The following is a 19436-nucleotide window of genomic DNA, read 5'->3' on the forward strand; positions in this document are numbered from 1 at the left end:
AATAAGTTGGGGCTAAAGTGGTTCCATAAAAGGTAATTGAAGTTCACGCAATCTCACTAATTTGATCCAGGTTTATCTAGTCTAGATAATTGCGTGTGCACGTGTTTCTGAAGCAGCCCTAGAGGTTGATCGTGAATCAAATCGATCCACCATCAAACAGCGTATATTTTGTGCTGTTTTGTGCGTTTGTGACATGTTTTTTTTCCCCTCAGTGCAAAACTTACATTTTACAGTTATATTCTCCATCTGTAAATATTAGAAAGTCATGCAAATGTATCTATTTTGCTGCTAATCTTCATATTGAACGAGCGCTGCTGCGCGCATGCGCGCCAAATAGGAGCGCAATAATTCTGACTAAAATATACATTTTGCTTGGAAAATTAATATGCGATATTTTATAACACTAGAAATATCTTCTAATTATAATAATTTATCTTTAGGATGTTGGATAAGTTGCCGTAAACTTCTAGCGAACAGAAGTACTTCAGTGCACAGAAGTAGCCTAATTCAGGGAAGATTTTTTTAAAGAAACTAAATATTTAAAGATACAAAATATAGTTTTGGGTATATGACCTATGCTACTTAATAAAGATGATGTAAACTTATTTAGAATTCTGAGAATTACAGCTTTTAATGCAATATTTTTTTGGAGAAAGCCAGAATCCCCAGTTTTAAATGGGTAGATTTAGTTTCTAAAGTACATTATGGAGAGGATAACATGAAATTAAGAGCAAATGTATACATTTTGAAAAGATATGTGCAACTCTAAAATCAAAGAGTATTCCATAAAATAAAGGAATATATATTAGCCTACATTAACTACATTTTTATATAACCCTCCCTCCCTTTTATTTCTAGTTATTTGTTACTTTTTTATTTACTTATTTAATGTTGAATATTTGATATTCAAATAATAATACTTGAATAACTATTAGGAATTATGTGTCATTATAAGAGTTTGACATAAATATGTGAATGTTAAATTTTTATTAATATTTTTTTTTTTTTTTTTTTTTTGTCTTTTCCCCCTTAAATCATATGTAAAAGTGTCTAACTATAACGTTGTTGGTTATTGTTCTAATCATGTGTTTTTTAGGTGGGTATTATCACAAAAGAAAAAAAGTAGAAGGAAAAATAAGGAATATTTATTGGGGGGAAATGTCTTTAAAGGAACTGTCAATTTGTATAATTGTGTTAAATGTGTTTGAATTGAAAGACACAATAAAGTACATTATATATATATATATATATATATATATATATATATATATATATATGCTAAAATATTTGTTATTTGGACATTAGATGTGCCTTATTTAGAATTTTAAACCTACAAGTGTATTTTTATGATAGCAATAACTGTAAAGGGACTATTGTAATGGGGTAAATCAAATGTAGACTAATATACTGTCAATTACTAAGCTCAGATTCATCTTACCAGTTAAAATTTATACTGTGCTTTTGTAATTATTTATTTAAAATTTTGTGATTTTAACTTCTGCTTTACAAAGCTTTTTTTTAGATTGTGTTCTAATGTTCTTCTAATCATAAACATGTACTACAGCTGCCAAACAAAACCAGAGAGAAATGTATTCATAAATCTTTAAAACAATCTAATTAAATCTTGGACACAAAACATTTAGCCAGTAAAAAAAGAAAACCTGTATATATATATATATATATATATATATATATATATATATATATATATATATATTGTATTTAGGCCTATCTATCTATATATCTATATATATATATACAGTATATTTATATACTGTATTATTTATATATATATATATATATATATATATATATATATATATTTATATATATATATATATATATATATATATATATATATATATATATATATATATATAGGTCTATATTGTCTAATTTATCATTGTAGCCTTATTTAAGTTGATTTTCTGTATACTGTGTATTTATTTTTGGAGTAATAGTGGTTAATAAAGTCCAATAATGGTATGAGAGAGTATCAGTGGTAATATCATTGTGTTCTTGTCGGTCAGTGTTAGAGGATCTGTGTAACAACTGAGGCTTAGCCTGACAGTTAGCCTGCCCAGAGGGTTGTTCCATAAAACAAGATTAGAATACAAGCCAGGCTTATTTTGGTTAGTCAGACTTATTGTCGGTGGATTCTGTTTCATAAAGCAAACTTAAAATAGTTCAAACTCAGTTACTCTGGCAACTTATGCTGGGAAACTAGCCTGGTCCAGGGCAGGCTAACTGTCAGGCTAAGCCTCAGCTGTTACACAGATCCTCTAACACTGACCAACCACTGACACTCTCTCACACCATTATTGGACTGTATTAACCACTATTAGTCCAAAAATAAATACACAGTATACAAGAAAATCAACTTAAATAAGGCTACAATGATAAATTAGACAATATACAGTGAGGAAAATAAGTATTTGAACATGACTGATTATTGGCCATGTTAGTAGTTGGATTCTTACTGATTGTATGGGGTGGACAGGTGTCTTTATGCAGCTAACGACCTCAAACAGGTGCATCTAATTTAGGATAATAAATGGAGTGGAGGTGGACATTTTAAAGGCAGACTAACAGGTCTTTGAGGGTCAGAATTCTAGCTGATAGACAGGTGTTCAAATACTTATTTGCAGCTGTATCATACAAATAAATAGTTAAAAAAATCATATAATGTGATTTCTGGATTTTTTTTTTTAGATTATGTCTCTCACAGTGGACATACACCTACGATGACAATTTCAGACCCCTCCATGATTTCCAAGTGGGAGATATATATATAGATATATAGATAGATATATAGATATAGATATAGATAGATATAGATATAGATATACAGATATATAGATAGATATATAGATAGATAGATATAGATATAGATATAGATATATAGATAGATAAATACAATATATACTACAGGTTTTCTTTTTTTACTGGCTGAATGTTTTGTGTCCAAGATTTAATTAGATTGTTTTAAAGATTTATGAATACATTTCTCTCTGGTTTTGTTTGGCAGCTGTAGTACATGTTTATGATTAGAAGAACATTAGAACACAATCTAAAAAAAAGCTTTGTAAAGCAGAAGTTAAAATCACAAAATTAAAAATAAATAATTACATTTAACACAATTATACAAATTGACAGTTCCTTTAAAGACATCATATTTTCCCCCAATAAATATTCCTTATTTTTCCTTCTACTTTTTTTCTTTTGTGATAATACCCACCAACACATAGCCTAAGAAACACATGATTAGAACAATAACCAAAAAGTACATAGTTAGACACTTTTACATATGATTTAAGGGGGAAAAGACAAAAAACAATAAATAAATATTGATAAAAATGTAACATACACATATTTATATCAAACTCTTATAATGACACATAATTCCTATTAGTTATTCAAGTAATATTATTTGAATATCAAATATTCAGTATTAAATAAGTAAATAAATAAAATAACAAATAACTAGAAATAAAAGGGAGGGAGGGTTATATAAAAATGTAGTTAATGTAGGCTAATATATATTCCTTTATTTTATGGAATATTCTTTGATTTTAGAGTTCAAAATGTATACATTTGCTCTAAATTTCATGTTATCCTCTCCATAGTGTACTTTAGAAACTAACCACTCATTTAAAACTGGGGATTCTTGCTTTCTCCAAAAAATTATTGCATTAAAAGCTGTAATTCTCAGCATTCTAAATAAGTATACATCATCTTTATTAAGTAGCATAGGTCCTATACCCAAAACTATATTTTGTATCTTTATATGTTTAGTTTCTTAAAAAATTAGGCTAGCCTACTTCTGTTCACTGAAGTACTTCTGTTCACTTGAAGTTTACGGCAACTTATCCAACATCCTAAAGATAAATTATTATAATTAGAAGATATTTCTAGTGTTATAAAATATCGCATATTAATTTTCCAAGCAAAATGTATATTTTAGTCAGAATTATTGCGGTCCTATTTGGCGCGCATGCGCGCAGCAGCGCTCGTTCAATATGAAGATTAGCAGCAAAATGGATACATTTGCATGACTTTCTAACATTTACAGATGGAGAATATAACTGTAAAATGTAAGTTCTGCACTGAGGGAAAAAAAAAAACATGTCACAAACGCATAAAACAGCACAAAATATACGCTGTTTGATGGTGGATCGATTTGATCCACGATCGACCTCTAGGGCTGCTTAAGAAACGCGTGCACACGCAATTATCTAGACTAGATAAACCTGGCTAAAATTAGTGAGATTGCGTGAACTTCAATTACCTTTTATGGAACCACTTTAGCCCCAACTTTTTTGTTAGGCTCATTCAAGTCCGGTTTTGGAGTTTAATCCCCGCTTTTCTAAGCGTCTTTTATGGAACAACCCTCCGGTGGAGTTAGAAGCTCGGTTTTTTTTTCTAAAATCACCTTATTTATGTTGTTCTGTCGGATTATAGTGTCGATTTCACTGAATATAATAAAAAAAAAATGTTGGCGACGGCAGCTTTAACTAACGTTAACAAAGATTAAAAATACTGTTACAAATGTATTAGTTCATGTTAGTAAATTCATTAACTAATGTTAACAGATGAAACCTTATTGTAAAGTGTTACCAAAATTTCTCATAAATATTGATAATATGTCTTTTCTTGCATCACACTGTTTATGCTATATTTCTTGCAAAAAAAAAAATACATTTCAAAGAATTTAAAAAAAAGAATTAATTAATAAAAATTTGGTAAATTAAGTAATTAGCAGGTAAGACATGGTAACATTCAAAACGTTAAAACTTTAGTGCATTCACTCATTAATGAGAAGTTACTGATTAAAATACAATTAAAAAAAAAAAATGTTATGACTGTTTGAACAGCTTTTAAACTGTTTTACAGGTTGAATGGGCTCTTTTATTATTTTCAAAATGACTTATTTTGTATAACTGTTTCCATCATCTTACATCACAGAAATTGAGTCAGTTAAGAACGTAAATGTGTTTTTTATCTTTACCGCTTATAACCACAAGGTGGTGATATTAATTATCAAAATGTTGTCAGGGATTTTTACTGTCATAATCTATAATCTCAGACAGGACTTCTGAATATCAATAGTATTTTATTCTACATTTATCTGAATATAATTTGCAACATTAAAATCGTTAAGAGCAAAGTTAATAAATACAGAACATAAAATAATATGTCAGTAAAAACAAAGAGGACAAAATACTCAGTCTTCCCTTCAGATTTTGTGTGTATTGTGACAGTTGCCATATGCTGTAAACAAAGATCAATAAACTAGACCTGTAGAACAGCAAGACAAATCTATAGTCCATTAGGACCTCTAAAATTACAGAAACATTTTCCAGTCCACGATCGAAATCAATGCATAAGCACTCTACCCATAACTCTCTGCAGTGTATTGATTAGCCACAATCTCAGCATTGTTTGATGGGGATAACAGTGTTTTGTAATTATTGTGGACATCATGGATAAGTGGATAGGAAGATGAAAACAACGGAAGTTGTTTAGCTATGGACTTGGGCTACCTAAAAGTTAAAAGGAAGTGAAAGCAAATGCAAACAGAACTGTGCCATGTTTTTCTACTATGTTTTTCTCAGGAGTGTATTTTCTGTATTGTACATGTTATATTTGTTTAAAATCCTTATTTCCAAAGTCTAAGAGCAAGTGAATGCCCTGTTGCATGTTAAATGTCAATTAGCAGTCTGTTGTCTTTCCATAAGATCAAATAAATGTGCTTCTCTAGCATAAGGATTCCACAAGACCTTCAACATTCCAGCATTTTTTTTTTTTTTTTTTTGTAGCCCAGAGATTTGAGGAGACATTCTATATCTGGAAAACATGAGGGAAGCCGTTTAGTAGTTGGCAAGAGGAATTCAAGTATTCCCATTAGACTGGGATTGTCGGAAGGGCCATGCACAACTGTGTTTGATTAGAAGATTTTGATTTTTAACTACTATAGAGGTCAAATTATTATTATTTTTTATTTAGACTCAAATCAATATTTTAATGACCAAGTATTTACTTATTTGATGAATAGTAGTCTTGTTACATAACTGCCAAGCTCAGAGAAAATATCCAGAGACAACCTCCTCTGACCCCCAGTTCCCCACCTCGTCCCCTATCCCGTTTGAGTCAGCACAGACAAAACATTTACTTTTAACTATAGTACTTCCCAATAAAACTGTCGGAAAATTACAGGTTCCAGGAACCCCTTAGCCTCAGCATTTCCTCTTTAGATGACCATGTGTTATCATCTTGGCTTTATAAATAATTCTTTCTGACTGGAATCACAATTTCCCTTTTAAAGAAATAGTAACCCTCTGGAAAAAAACAAACAAACAGGAAAATGACACAGACAGAATGGAAAATAGACAAAATACCAGTGTAGCTGTGTGACTTCTTTTGAGAAAAGAATAAATTAGGTAATAAATGTGATGTGCAATGAATCACAATGGGATTTTCTTCATGATTTTAATGAAAGAACCAGATCCTCAAGGCCTATGCAACTGTTCATAGTATATTTTAAAACTATTGGTACAAACGCACGAGTCAGTTCAGTTTTAAGTGCATAATCTAACCTGAAATACTTAAAAAAATACTGAATCTAATATTATTATTCTACATAGAGTCAAGCGTGACCCTGTGCTCCCCATCCAACACAGCCATGTGTGGTATATCACTCTGTGTGAGCGTGAGGGTACCTCACTTGAGAAGGCACATGTTTACACAGATCTCACATTTCCTGTCCCAGGTCTCCTGGATTTCCGTAGTTCCTGAGTCATTAGGTTCTGGATCCTGTAGCCATTGTAACAGGCTATTTTTCAGCACACATGGTCGCTTCTCCCTTCCTCTCCGAGCAGGGAAGGGACCCATGGGCAGATAATATCCCAACACCCACTAAACTCACCAAAGAGAGGATGGCAGCACAACTCAGGGATTAATCTTGGTGAGTAGGCTACTATAGCATATTTAATATTTCTGTTAAGGTTACTGTACTTTACATGTAGGCTACTTTACATGCAAATCTCTTCGAGCTATCGCTTGAATGAAAGGGTCTCATATATGAAGTTTATTGATATATTAAGAATATATTAAGTGCAAAAATCTAGAGCATAATGCAAATTATGAAAAATATAACTAATGTTCTTGAGTGGATTAAGTCGGATTTATTTGTTTTAGAATTAAATTAATATAGGCCTATAAGGTTAGGAATGTAAGTAAAGATAGATCTGTAAAGAAAGAGCTCATCCATTATGATCTGTATTTTTCCTCATTAAAGCTACAAGCTGAAGTCATGAGATCATCATCCTCTCGTCTCAGTTTTTCCTCGAAGGAACCAATATGGAACCGGTAAGGAGTTCTGCTTTTAGATATATTAGCAATCAAATGTCTTAAAACTAAATTGATATATAGCTCTAAATGTGTGATAACTGTCCATTTTTTTCACAGGAATGTGCCAAAAATACAATGCATCGAGTAAACTTTACATGCATTTCACTATTTGACCTGTAGAAGTCGCACTTGTTACATTAACAATACTGGATATATGTAAACATACATAAACTAAAGCTCAAACTGATGATTTATTTTAAAACTACGAGTAAGTAAGACACTGTAGGCCTAAATCAAAGTCATTTTCTGTCATAAAACAAAGAATAACACATTGCATGGCGGTTTAGTGTAAATGTGAATGTGTGTGCGTGTGTGTGTGGGGGGGGGGGGGGGGCTCTTTTTAAGAATGTTACTTTTGACGGTATAAAATATAAACGTATACAAATGTCTTAAAGGGATAGTTCACCCCAAAATAAATATTCTGTCATAATTTTACTCACCCTTAAGTTGTTCCAAACCTGTATACATTTCTTTCTTCTGCTGAACACAAAAGAAGATATTTTGAAGAATGTTGGTAACCAAGCAGTTGACATATAGCAATTGACTTCCATAGGTTTTTTTTTCCTACTAGAAAGTAAATGGCTACTGTCAACTGTTTGGTTACCAACATTCTTCAAAATATCTTCTTTTGTTGTTCAGCAGAAGAAAGAAACTCATACAGGTTTGGAACAACCAGAGAGTCAGTAAATGTTTTTTAAAGCATCCCTTTAACTTCTAGTGACGTTGATCAAGAGTTTTCCCGCAAAAGTCTAGCTATGTCAGAAACATACACTTTTATAACATTTTACAGATAGTCTACACGATGCCAAACACCGAACTGCTGCCCACGGAGCCTGGCTGTGTGAGTGGGTTTAGTGAGAGTCGAAGCATGCGCAGAGGGGTGGGTGGGCGAATGTAGAGCAGAGCGCGCGAGTGTGAGTGTGTGTGTGCGCGCGCGGATGTCATACACTCCGCATTTCACACGATCTGAGTGCAGTGAGCGATCAGGCAGGCGTTTGACAAACAGCGGAGTATGAATGCATTCACTGACACCTATGCACTGCAACATAATTCGACGCTATAACAGCAGTGTTTGTCGTAAACATCACACGGGGGAACGTTATGTGGGCATCATTTTACGGCGCGTGCTGTTGGAATCGCAACTAACGTTAAACAACTCAGTACAACTCCGAGCTTCATGTTCGAGGGGTAAGGGGTGAGACAGCGTGCTATCCCAGTCCCAGGGGGAGCGACTGAACCCAAATATAACAGGTCGTTGTGTTTTCCGGAGGGAGAACCGCTTAGCGCGTGCTAGTAACGTTAGTTTGTTTTGTGCGCGTGCTGCTGCAGTAGACATCTCGCGCACCGTTAGCTCAACATCTCTACGGCCTCGGAAGTTCGTTTGTTTTTCTCCTTTTAATGCTTTCGGGCGTCTGAACACTCATTTCTATCTATTCTCTGGACGAACCCACGCTTTAGGATGCCGGATCAAATATCGGTGTCGGAGTTTCTGTCGGAAACAACAGAGGATTACAACTCTCCCACTACATCAAGCTTCACCACCCGCTTGCAGAGCTGCAGAAATACAGTCGGCGTGTTGGAGGAGGTACGAAACTGCTTTTCTCGTGCTGCAATGCATTAGTGGATTGCATCTGTTTACACTGGTACTTTGCACTTGTAATTGCGTCTGTTTACCTCTTTACGTTTATACATTGCAGTATTTTTGGTGCATCTGATTATGTTCGTGCTTTGCATTTATTTACTTTGTACTGCTCCTCTTTACAGTGGTGCATAAGTACATAATATCTGTTTTTATTAGTGCACTACTGTTTACATGTCTTTTACATCTGTTCATTGCATCTAGCATTTGTCAGCTGCATCTTTTTACAGTGACGGCGCATTACTGTATTGGATCTGTCTTTAGTAGCATTTGTTTACATTAGTTCATTGCATTTAATAACTTTGCTCTTTTGAATTGGTCCATTGCGTGTGTTTACTGTGTTTCTTTGAGTTTGCATCAATGTATTGTAGCTCTTTACTTTGGCGCTTTGCATTAGTATTGCATCTGTTTATGTTAGTTTATTACATCTGTTTACATTGTACATTGTATCAGTAGTAGCCTATATTGCGTACATTTCGTTTTTTGTACTTTGAGTTAGTGCATTTATATATTATTGCATTGCCATTACTGCATCTTTTTATTTTAGTACTTTTTGCATCTGTTTATATTGGAGCATTGTGTCAGTTAATATTAGTATTTTTTTTAAATGTTTGCAATGGTGCTTTGCATTTGTACACACATGCATCACTTTACATTGGTACATCATATTTGTTTTCATTGCTATTTTGCTTTAGTACATTTAATCTCTTTTTTACAGTTCATTAATATGTTGCATATTTTCAGTGCATATGAAATCTGAGAGGCAGTGAGCAACAGTCTGCAGTGTGGGCTGCAGTTTTGTTCAGCCAGCTGGTCTGGCTTCTGATTCCACTGATGATTCATTGGGTGTACAACAGTTAAAAGTCTATGCCAGCTTTGAGTGTCATATCTTGGAAGTGATATGGATGTTTTTGTGATTCATAACAAGCAACTGATGTATAGAATGGTTGAGTTTAATTTATGGTAAAAGGCCCCTGAGAGCATGTATTTGTGCATGAATCACTTTAAAATGCATATTAAGGTTTTGTTGGGATTCAGGAGCTACTCTCTTTTCATAGGATGATCTCATTTTGTGACATTCTTTCATTTAAAAGCAGGAAAAGTTTACTTGGGTGGATTCTCACGTATCTTTAGTTTACTTTAACTTGTTTCTCTGTAGTTGTGTGTTTGTTTGGCATAGTCCCTTGTTATTTAAAATAATTCTTAAAATAGCCTATTGAGTGAGTCAGACATAGCTGTGCTAAGATTACTTTGAACACCTGCTCCGATCGCAAAAGGCATTCTGCCTGTTTAACTAGATATTCTAGACACGAATTGGGCGATGCAAACCATCTAAAATATTGACCATATACGTGGGTGGATAATGTATATCACACATGTCACACTAGAAGTATTATGGCATCTTTATAACATTTAGCAGCATGCAGTTGTACCACTTCTGCATGTACGTTGAAGACAGGAAGCTGTTCTTGAACATAGAGTGATGAAATGCCACTTTAATCACCACTTCCCTTTTAAAGTAAGTAGAGATGACCATCTTCAACAACACAAAGCCAGTACAGGTTTTTTTTTCTGCATTGAAAATATTTTTGCGGCTGCCAAAATGAATCTTTTTCCCAACAGGTTTATTTGATTTATTTGTTTATTTGAACCTGTGGTTCTGCAGTGCCAGTACCCGCTGATGGCCGGCTGCTTTAAAACGCAGCCCTTGTTTGTGTGAAAGATGAAGAGCGTCAAAGGTTTAAATTTACAACCTGTTTTTGTAGCATTGAGCTTTGAAGTCAATCACAGACATAGCTGTTGAACATGTAAACGCAATCAAATGTGTTTAAGTTATCACATTAAAAATAACATTTATATATAATAATATTTGAGTTTTGAAGTGCTGGGAAAAGATGTGTGACATACTTGAAAGCATTTTACTATTCCTACCAAACTTCCATGGTTACAGTTAGTGTTACTCCTGCTGATTTGTGGACTTAAAGCCTATAGTAGCCTGGCAAGCCAGACCCACATCAAGATGTTTGGTCTGGAAACACACCATTGGCAGGGCTCAATCCGAGGGGCGGGATAGACAGTTGTCTTTCAAATTTCCTCTGCACGCAATAGGATAGCGCTACAACCAACCAGAGCATTTTTCCACCTGCGGAGCTAGTTGATGGATTCAAATTTTGCCGTATCTGGTCGGCAAAACTACAAACACATGACGTCACGTCAGTGCCGTTCTTTGTTCTTTTCTCAAATAATAGCTTAACTCCAAGTCCTCCAGAGTCTGCCGCTGTTCACCAGCAGCAGCAGCCATTCTTTGTTTTCAAGTAGCAGGGAACCGTCGCAACTCTGTCGTCATTATGTTAAGCCCGCCCGCCGACTCTATACACGATGTGATTGGCCTGACTAGAGTTTGGTTTTTCCAGATCGAAAGCCAACGGACAGTTGCTAGACCACCCTGGCTGCAAAATAAAATTTGCTGCCGCTAGGGTGCGTCTAGATTTCTAGGCAATATACTAGGGCTGGGTAAAAAATATCGATTTCTCGATTTTAATCGATTCTCATTTTTACGAAACGATATCGATTCTTAAATCCCAAGAATCGATTAGTCATCCATCCTGTTTTCAGTTGATGAATGAATGGAACATTGTTGCGCGCATCCCATCCAATAAATCACAATAATCTTTGTGCTTTGTTATTATTGATATGAAACGAAGTCTCAGATTTCAAATTACGTCCATTTTCTTACGAAATTCAAAAACATAATTACCGTTTTGGCGCTGTGGCGTGAGATCGCTCTGGCGCAGCTCAGTTCAAGAGAAGCACATTCCTTCTCTTCCGCCTTAATAACACCAGTTACAGCGCGAAATAAACATGAATGAGCATCTGAAAGTGTGTTAAAAGATAGAGTTCAACTTATCGAAGTCCGTATCATGTCACATCAGTGTTTCAACTGTGGAAAGACGTTAGTAAACAATGTCATGTAACGTCACATTTACCTCAGAAAAAAATATCCAGTGACCATAAACTCGTTAGTCAGCTAGAAAAATTAACTCTAGAGAGGAGCATTTTGTTAAATATATGCACCATATTACATATTCATTATAATTTTTTATGTTCTTCCATATTTAATGCATGTTTGAATAAATCTGGAAAAAATTTTATGACAGCCACCATTTAAATTTTTATATAATTTCATATAACTTTATTATTATAAAAATAAATAAAAGTGTATTTTAAGTGTTTGTATACAAATCAGTTAATTTTTACCTTCAATATTATAGTAGGCTAATGAAGCCTATAGGCTACAACTGACTCCCATAGTTTACAATAATAGTTAAGAGATTTGTTTTCCTTGAGAAAATTTGCAATGTATTGTACCTGATATCCAAAATAATCGATATTGAATCGAATCGTAATCGAAATCGAAATCGAATCGAATTGTAAGCTTGTGAATCGAAATCGAATCGAATTGTGAAATTTGTGTCAATACCCAGCCCTACAATATACCTAGTTCATTCATAGCACAATGTTTCTCCTGGTTTCCACGTCAACGCTGTTTGATCTAATAGAGATCTACGGTTAATAACAGAGAAATTTGAATGCTTCTCACTAGATCTCGCAGCGATGTTATTACTTCAGTGGTGAATTCAAATGCTTTCTTTACTGGATCTCTTAGCGCTGTGTAGTAACAGTGAGCTTGCGCTGCACTGACATTGGTCCAAACTCATGAACGGTCCGTGAAGCACAAAATAATGAGGAGTGTGGTTTCGTTCTGCTTTAGTTACTATTACAAACTGTTTCTTTGCATTTATTTTGGATTTATTGTCAGTAGGTTTCTAAGTTTACATGTGCTGGGTACTTTTGCACTATATGACTGTGTTTGTCCGCCACCACCGAAGACCATTTATGACCCAGACCCTGCAGTAGTCTCAAAATGCAACGCTTTCTTTAAAATCATACCTGTGGTGTCAAAAGCAGAAGGATCAAATTAAGTGAGGAACATGATTAGGTTCCAATGGATAAGATATTTTGATAGGATTCAGACGCTTTGCAGACACATCTGTCTTATCTTACATTTAAAATGCAATGCCTAGTTACCGGTATATTCATTGGATCAGTGTGTATCCCAAGCCCTTAATGTGGAGATTGGAGATGATGAAATTCCAGATGGATCCAAGCTGCAAGTTAGAGTTAGTCATGTTATTGAATAGCTTAATTTTGGAAGTTTTTTGTCAAATATCCCATGTGGTTTACAATTTGTATGTCTAATCAATCAATCTAATCAATGACATTGTGTGAACGTCAAACATTGTTTATCTTGCATACATTGTCATCTTATCATTAATTGAGGCAATTGTGTGTCAAGTGCTATGATGCATTTGGAATCTGCTGTTGTGCATATCGCATCTCTGGCAGTGTATTTATGTGCTGTGTGTCCATGAAGTGTGCTGATGTTACAGACGCAAGGAGGGGGGATGTGTGCTGAAAGCTTCCAGCTTGGCTGATGCTTTGCTCTATTACGCAACACACAGTCCTCACAGCAATGATCTATTCAGTGCCATCAAACTCAAAGCCTGAGCCAGAGCAAGAGAGAGAAAACAACAGAAACAGAAAAACAAATGCAGGACAGATTCAGAAGGACTGATAGATATTGGTGGACACAACTGAGTTAGCAGAATGTTATTAATGCACACTAGGAATGCACCAATGTATTGGCCGATAAAAGCAAATATCTGCAGTGCACTATTGGACAGACACTTGCCAATTGATTAAAAACAGCCGATGGTAAGGGCCGAATGTTATTAGAGATGCACAGATCGACCGGCCAGGTACTGAAATCGGATTTTCCACATGACTGGCCCTGACCGGTAACCGGCCGGTCAGTCTCACGTCTTTCTGATTCCGAGCTTGTCCATTTTGTTGCCAGCGGCACAGGCAATAACGTCAGCTGTGCATTCTTTCATTCTTCTCTTCAACTGTGAAGTGACACACACACTTGCCTCATTCAGTCCGGTTCAGTAGTGCTTGTGTTGCTCATAATTTTACTAATTCCCACAGGTTTGGCTCTCACAGCAAAAGTGCGTGCACTACTGATCTGTATAAGTGCAGAGCGCACAAAAGTACCAAATGAGTGGCTTACTGCGCTTAAACGGTCAAATACACACAAAATTATGTCAAAATGCCCGTCTTGGCAAGTATTCAGTTAAACACAGTCAGTTTTGGAACCTAATTATTTGAGAAAGATAACACAAATCGTGTAACAGTATTTTGGATATATACTCTTAAACGTGACAGCAGCCTAGTATTCCTGCTGATGTCTGTCATGCTAATAAAAGAACAAAAGACAAAGAAAATCACTCTCTGCTCTTACAATGAAGACTAACCAGTGTTATTTTACATTTGATTACTTTCCTTTCTATAGTATATCTTATCTGAATGAGTATACCCACCTGAAAAACTTGAAGCCATGTTCATATCTCTCTTTATCCTATTGGATTAATTTGTGCTCTTGTTTGAATCTTATTTTATTACTGTCTTTTAACTTGTTTTTTTAATGAAAATAAAATTTTGGTTTGAAGAAAAGTAGATGTTTGTTTGTATGCTGTCAATTAGCCTATAGTTATTAGAAAAAATCGGTATCTGCAAAAATCAGTGACGGCAGGTCACACTTAAAAAAAAAAACAGAAATCAGAACTGGCCAAGTAAATTGCAATCGGTGCATCTCTAATTGTTATGCCTGCCACAATAATTAATATATCGACTCGACTTATCGCGCAGTATATGGACAAATCGATCATTTTTGATGAGACGATACATTGCCCATTGTGTTTACATAAATTAATGAACGAACGTAAAACATAAAAACTAATATTTTGCCGATCATGCTGTCCCTTTCATCTTATATGCTCTCCGTGTCAGAGGCAAAAGCGGGGCTCAGGCAGCTCCTTCATAAACAGTGGTAGAGCTGCTCAATATTGATGAAAAATGCGATAAATAATGCAATATTTAATATGCAATACGATTATGTGTAAAATTATTTTAAATTATATTTAAAAACTGAAAATGATATAACTGCTACACAGTGCCCTTCATAAGTTTTGGGACAGTTAAGACAAAATTGCTCTCTTTGCTATGGAGTCAAGAAAGATGAAAGATTAATGAAAAGAAAGAATATGAGACACAAGAACAGAATGTCAAATTTTTTTATTGGCTGTTTCAACACATATGTTTTACCAACTAAGAAGAACAGCGCTTTTAGAGTTTCATCCTTCTATCTAATGTGAGCATAAACATTGGGACAATTTAACCTAAAGCAAATGTACAAGCTTAAAAGCAATAGTATTTAGTTGCAAATCCCCTGCATGCAATCACAGCAGTAGACTCTTGGTTTCAAAAATGCTTTTCCAAGCCTTTAATACAGCCATTTTCAACTGTTGCTTGTTTTTGGGAGTTTCTGCCTTTAGTCGTCACTTCATCTGTTGAAATACACGTTCAATAGGATTTAAATCTGGAAATTGATTTGGCCATTCTATGACCTTCCATTTCTTTCCCCCGATAAACTCTTTATTGAGTTATCACTAGCAGTGTGTTTTAGGTCACTGTCCTGTTGCAATATGCATCGCTTCCCAATGAGTCTGGCGGCATTTTCTTGAATATTAGTAGCCAATATGGTTTTGTAAACTTCTGAATTAATTCTGCTGCTGCCATCATTCATTAAGTCATCAATAAAGTTTAGTGAGCCTGTTCCAGAAGCAGCCATACATGCCCAATGCCATGAAACTACCTCCACCATGCTTTACAGATGAGGTTGTATGCTTAGTTAGGATCATTTGCAGTTCCTTTTTTTTCTCCACATTTTTGCTTTCCCATCACTTGATGGCACACGGCTCAAATGTACTCTGCAACCGGTTACAAAGCATTTAACGCTGTTGTTGGTTATTAAAAATATCTAATGGATGAACTCACGCCTCGATTGGGCAAATTTATTTAATTATGCGCTGTCAATCGTTCACAGGTTTATGGACACCGCCATGTTTGATGCTGTCGCTATGGTTACCCCTATGGTTAGTTAGAATGCGGTTGTGACTTCAGGTTTTTGATTACATCGATTACGTAAATTAGTCGCTTTGCACGGAATGCAACGATTTGTTGCGCTATTTATGTTCCCCAATGACGGTGCCTCCTGGGCATGCATCTGAAGTGTGGAAATTTTGGAAAACAGAGAGTCAGAGTGCTCTGCAAGCTCTGTATAACCGAAATGGCAAACCACATCAGCACAACTTCTGTGCAGGAGCATTTGAAAAGAAAGAAAACATCCCAGGGCTCTCCTACCTCAAAACATTGAGACGGCAGTGTAAGTATTTGGACCATTACAGTGAAATTTTACACAGCACTATACGGTTGTCATTATTGGTTATTATTTATTGGTAAATTAACCAAAGAATGAATCAACTATTCTGAAAAAAATCTGGAGGAAAAACCAGGAGGAAAAAACTTATTAGAGGTTGACCGATTCATCGGTTTTGCCGATATATCGGTACCGATAGTTGATTGGTGGAACTATCGTTATCAACAAAAATCCATACCGATAGTTTTTCTGGGTTGCGTCCATTGCTGGAGCTGCTGCGAAGACTGCGCAGTCATTACACAGTATAAGAGCACTGAAAAGAGACTGCTGGCATTATACAGAGCGAGAGCGGCCACTAGAGGCCAAATAACAAACGCTCAGCACGGAGATCACAAGCTGCACTGGGAGCGCTGACACTTCAGATGCGCATTTAAAACACAGACAGTGAAACGGTATGAATATGGAAAACTACAGTCCATGTTGCCAATGCCATATCATTATAAAGTAATTAATTTGTTGATTAGATGCTGCATTAGCAGAGAAAGAACAGAAGTATGTTTGCCGTCAAAGCTGTGAGCATAGCCTACTCTAACATTAGTACCTCAAGCGGTTAAAACAATGTGACAAAAAAACACACGCAAACCTGACCCAAATGCTTAATGTCGCAATTGTTACAATCTATTTGCATTAGTTTATATCCAGCTGGACACTTGTATGCATTCATTAGCCGGCGAAGTTGCATATTTAAAGCTAGTGACGTGATTGCTTTATCAACATTGATATGTTCATGCAGCCTTTTGAAACTTTAAAATGCTTTTCTTCTTTGTTAGTAAAACATGTATGTGTTGAAACAGCCAATAATAGAATGTGGAATTCTGGACTTTTATCTCATATTCATCTTTTAATTATATTTATAGATTTCTTGACTCCACAGCAGAGAAAGCACTTTTGTCTTTACTGTCCCAATACTTATGGAGGGCACTGTATATATTTCACATTCTTTCTTGGAAAAGCATAAAATAGATACATAAAAAGCAATGTCACAAAATAATTGCAAACAATAGGACACATACAATAAAACAAACATACAAATGAAATAAACAGTGCATCATGTTTTTCAGGTAAGGCCTAAATTAGATCTGTAGCATTCAAGTAAGAAAAAAATACAGAAACTGAATAAACAAATGTAAAAATAAAACACTGTAGCCTTCACATAAATTAAATATACATTGATTCATATTAAAGCTACAAAAGTTATTCAATCAAGAGCAGTGAGTGATTTTCTATTTATCTTTTGTTGTTTGATAGACAGCAGCAGGTAAACTGTATTAGGCTGCTGTCACTTTAAGACTTAAAGGGATAGTTCACCCAAAAATAAAAATTCTGTCAGTAATTACTCACCCTCATGTTGTTCCAACTCCGTAAGACTTTCGTTCATCTTCGGAACACAAATTAAGATATTTTTGATGAAATTGTCTCACTCCTTCATAGGCTTGATTGTAATTTCATTCTGCCGGCCCAGAAAAGTTAGTAAAGACATTGTTAAAATAGTCCAAGTGACTACAGTTGCTCAACCTGTGTTCCGAAGATGAACAAAAGTCTTACGGGGTTGGAACAACATGAGGGTGAGTAATTACTAGGTCTGTAATCTCCCAGTCGATTAGTTGATTATTTGGTCGATACGTTCTTGCTCGACCAAAATTCTGATTGGTCGATTTTTTGCCGCGTTCATTTCATTCGTTTTGCTGCGTTCATTTCATCAGTTTTTACCTATTTTTTTTTACAGTCTATGGTTTTGCCGCGTTCATTTCATCAGGTGGAAAGCACTAATTACTAATGGGGGTGTTTTCAGAGCACCCCTGTTTCAAAGGTAACAGTCTGTCTTCAGAACACCCTCCTTGTTTTCACTTCTTTTGGATTAGCCCAACCCACTGGAGAAGAGAGACAGATTGAAGAAAGTAGGCTAATAGAAGGTTTGCTGAATATTATTACTTGATCTGGTTTGTTTAATTAACATTCTTTTTTTATTATAGTGGACGTGCCTTTTGTGTTTAAGAGTAAAAGCTTTAAGTTAGTAGTCTATTCGTGTCTCATCCGCAAAGCTGAGCTCCTATGTTCAGTCTCGCTCTGTGCGAGCTGCAATGAAATGATAGTGTCTGTTAGTTATTATAATACATATGACAAAAACAATTGTCTAAATTATGTTGCATATTCCTCAAATGTTCTTGTGATGATATCACTAGTTGACAACATAGTACTATTTTCGGAAATCATAGGCTATGATATTGAGCGCAGATGCACGTGATGCAACGCTGCAGAGCCGACAGCCGACAGACTCGTGTGTCAGACTCATTTCAGTGCAAAATAATTAGGTCAAAAACGATTTAATATACTGCAAATAGCCTACTAGTTTTTTATGTTTATTTATAATTCATTTAGGCGGACAACAAGGCTACCAAGTACTGCGCACAGTGCGCAGCTAATTCATTTAAAGTTTTTTTTCCCTAACGTCATTTTTAGTCGATTTTTAGTCGAAAATTTCAGGACTTCAGTCGACCGAGATTTTCTTTGGTTGATTACAGCCCTAGTAATTACTGACAGAATTTTCATTTCTGGGTGAACTAACCCTTCAATGCAACCTATTGATACGCATCCAATTTCTTTCCCAACCGTTTATGTTCACTTAAGACATAACTGACTGTGTTAGCATGAATACTCGACATGACAGGCGTTTTGAGATAACTGTGTGTATTTGACCGTTTGAGTGCCATAAGCAGCAAAAGAGAAATTAATTCGGAAATTAATTCACCTTTCTGTGCGTGCACTTTGGGTGTGTGTCAGTGCGTAAGTTGTTTTCCACAGCTTATTGCGTTTAACTCTTTTGAACATCAAGCAAGTCACACGTAAGTAACAGTTGCGTGCCCATTCTATTCTCTGCTATATGCATTGACCTAAAACTTTGACTTTTTGAAGTAGCCTATTAAAATCATTCAGATATTGCAAGCCATTGCGATCTGCATATTTCGGTAATTTCAATATATTGTGTAG

At 35.2% G+C, this 19436-nt stretch overlaps 1 protein-coding gene across 6 annotated transcripts in view; it reads left to right on the forward strand.

Annotated features, from left to right (window-relative positions):
• The first annotated feature begins 6824 nt into the window (after window positions 1-6824).
• Window positions 6825-19436, forward strand: part of asap1b (ArfGAP with SH3 domain, ankyrin repeat and PH domain 1b) — a 90895-nt gene continuing 78283 nt past the window's right edge. For 5 of the 6 annotated variants that reach the window (XM_084103391.1, XM_084103389.1, XM_084103393.1 and 2 more), the window contains exons 1-3: window positions 6825-6964; window positions 7298-7368; window positions 8869-8995. In XM_084103391.1, the coding sequence (XP_083959517.1) occupies window positions 7313-7368; window positions 8869-8995 (183 nt within the window). In that variant the 5' untranslated portion in view covers window positions 6825-6964; window positions 7298-7312. Of the gene's footprint in view, window positions 6965-7297; window positions 7369-8311; window positions 8996-19436 lie in introns of those variants that run through there. The other variant, XM_084103394.1, reaches the window with a different exon arrangement.

Source organism: Abramis brama (genome assembly GCF_963993115.1).
Source record: "Abramis brama genome assembly, chromosome: 24".
Taxonomy (NCBI): domain Eukaryota; kingdom Metazoa; phylum Chordata; class Actinopteri; order Cypriniformes; family Leuciscidae; genus Abramis; species Abramis brama.